The following is a 1,850-nucleotide window of genomic DNA, read 5'->3' on the forward strand; positions in this document are numbered from 1 at the left end:
GGAGAGGAGAGGAGAGGAGAGGAGAGGAGAAAAACCAATGAACCAGAAATAAGGAGGAAAGGACCTGAGGAGTTTGCTGGTGAGCAGTGCTTTCCTATTCAGTCACCAGGTGATATTCAGGCCATTAAGCACTCCTTCCAGTAACTCATGGCAGAACCTATGAACCAGCTGTGGCATTAACCTTGAGTGGATTTAGTGTATCTCCCCAGTGCTAGCACACAGTACAACTCTGCTATGCTGTTGTAGCTGATAGTGGAGGTGTCATAGCCTTTCTCACACAGATGATGTTATCTGCTTCCTGCCCATGGCTTTCCCTTTGATATGTCAAGGACATCCTATTACAAAAGTCCTTTATTCCCAGTTTTTCTCTGTGTATGCAGTGAGTACAGCTAGACCAGAAAGCATCTGTGAGAAGAAAAGAAAAAAAGAAAGAAGGGGCAACGTTCTGTTTCTAGAGATGGTTAACATCTGCCCTAGGCCTGCTGCCTTCTACAGCAACCCTGGGCTTGCACCAAATTTGCCATTTCCTAGCCATTCCAATGGGCTGATGGCCAGACAACCATCCCATTTTTTTCTGAATAGGTCTTTTCTTTTCTCATTCTCTGATATTCTAGACCTAGTTCTACTCAGGGAGAGAGAAAACAAGTCACAGAAAAAAGTGGGTCCTATACAATCCCCAAAGAATTTGCTGATGAGAGATCCAGCTGTTGTGTGTTGCTGGAATGGTTCAGAGGTTTGTGGCTCAGAGGTTCTCCCATGACTTTGGGACTACAAAAGGGGCAGGTTCCCAGAAATTAACAGTTGCTTCCAATCATGATTTTTTTTTTGGTCATCTGGTCTTATTAACCGATTTTCTGATACCATATTTCATAGGGTCTGCCAAGTTCTGCCAAGTTTCTAAAGACCAAAGGAAAATTCTGCCAGACGTTTGACTCCATCTATCAATTATCCCTTAAGTAAAAAGCAGGTTAGTAGTTGAGGAAAAGGGGACAGCTGCAGTGGTAGTGTTCCCAGGACTTCATGTGTGAGGTTTCAGTATCAGTTTCTTGGGCTGGGACAAAGGTTTCTGAAACGAATGCTGATGTTTTGCTTTGAAAGAAAAAAATGCCATCACTGTCATTATTTGCTGGTTTCTAGAGAGCTGTCACAAAACAGTTGGGCATTAAATTCTGATTGAATACAGGGAAAAGTTCTCAAAAGCAGAGTTGGGGACATTTTCTCTTGAAAGGATTGATATTTTGTTAGTGTGTTGTCTTAAAAAAAGAGCATATATTTAGACTGAGTATTGGGGGGGGGTGTTTGGTTTTTGTTGGCTTGTTTGTTGGGTGGTCTTTTTTTTTCTTTTCTTTTTTTTTTTGTCTGATTGGCAATGAAGCTGACATTTTCCTAAATGAAATATAAGAACCTACTTTGCATGGTGCATGACTTCACCCCTTGACTAACAGGGGATTTGGAGTAGGGATGAAGCAGGAGCAAAGGCATGAATTGAAGCACAACCTGCTTAAGGTATCTCCAATGTCACACCCATGTTCACCCAGTACTTTCCAATGCCTCCCAGTGACAGTATTTACTATGCACAGAAGAGAAACACATCTTCCTCACCTTCAATCTGATCAGGGGTAAATTCAACCTGAAAGACACAAAGAATAATAGCCAGATAAAAAAAGCAAACAGAAAACTGAAGCAAATAGGAGCAGCACTGGTTTAGTCTCTGTCTTATGGTGCTGAGTGTTTCTGAGGTCTATGAAAGAGACTGACTTATAACTCCAAGAAAATAACTTTATAAAGCCTGTAGATTCTTGTGTTTTTTGCCTCCACCTTCCCTATTCACCAGCCCCAACTTGAGGACC

General features: G+C 41.8%; 1 protein-coding gene across 1 annotated transcript in view; it reads right to left on the reverse strand.

Annotated features, from left to right (window-relative positions):
* Positions 1-1,630, reverse strand: part of MYL3 (myosin, light chain 3, alkali; ventricular, skeletal, slow) — a gene marked incomplete at its 5' end in the record, with an annotated part of 14,367 nt that extends 12,737 nt beyond the window's left edge. Inside the window, one exon of the mRNA XM_010153093.1 lies at positions 1,603-1,630. Within this exon, the coding sequence (XP_010151395.1) occupies positions 1,603-1,630 (28 nt within the window). The remainder of the gene's footprint in view (positions 1-1,602) is intronic.
* Positions 1,631-1,850: the final 220 nt, after the last annotated feature.

The sequence above is a fragment of the Eurypyga helias genome, unplaced genomic scaffold (genome assembly GCF_000690775.1).
Source record: "Eurypyga helias isolate BGI_N326 unplaced genomic scaffold, ASM69077v1 scaffold9916, whole genome shotgun sequence".
Taxonomy (NCBI): domain Eukaryota; kingdom Metazoa; phylum Chordata; class Aves; order Eurypygiformes; family Eurypygidae; genus Eurypyga; species Eurypyga helias.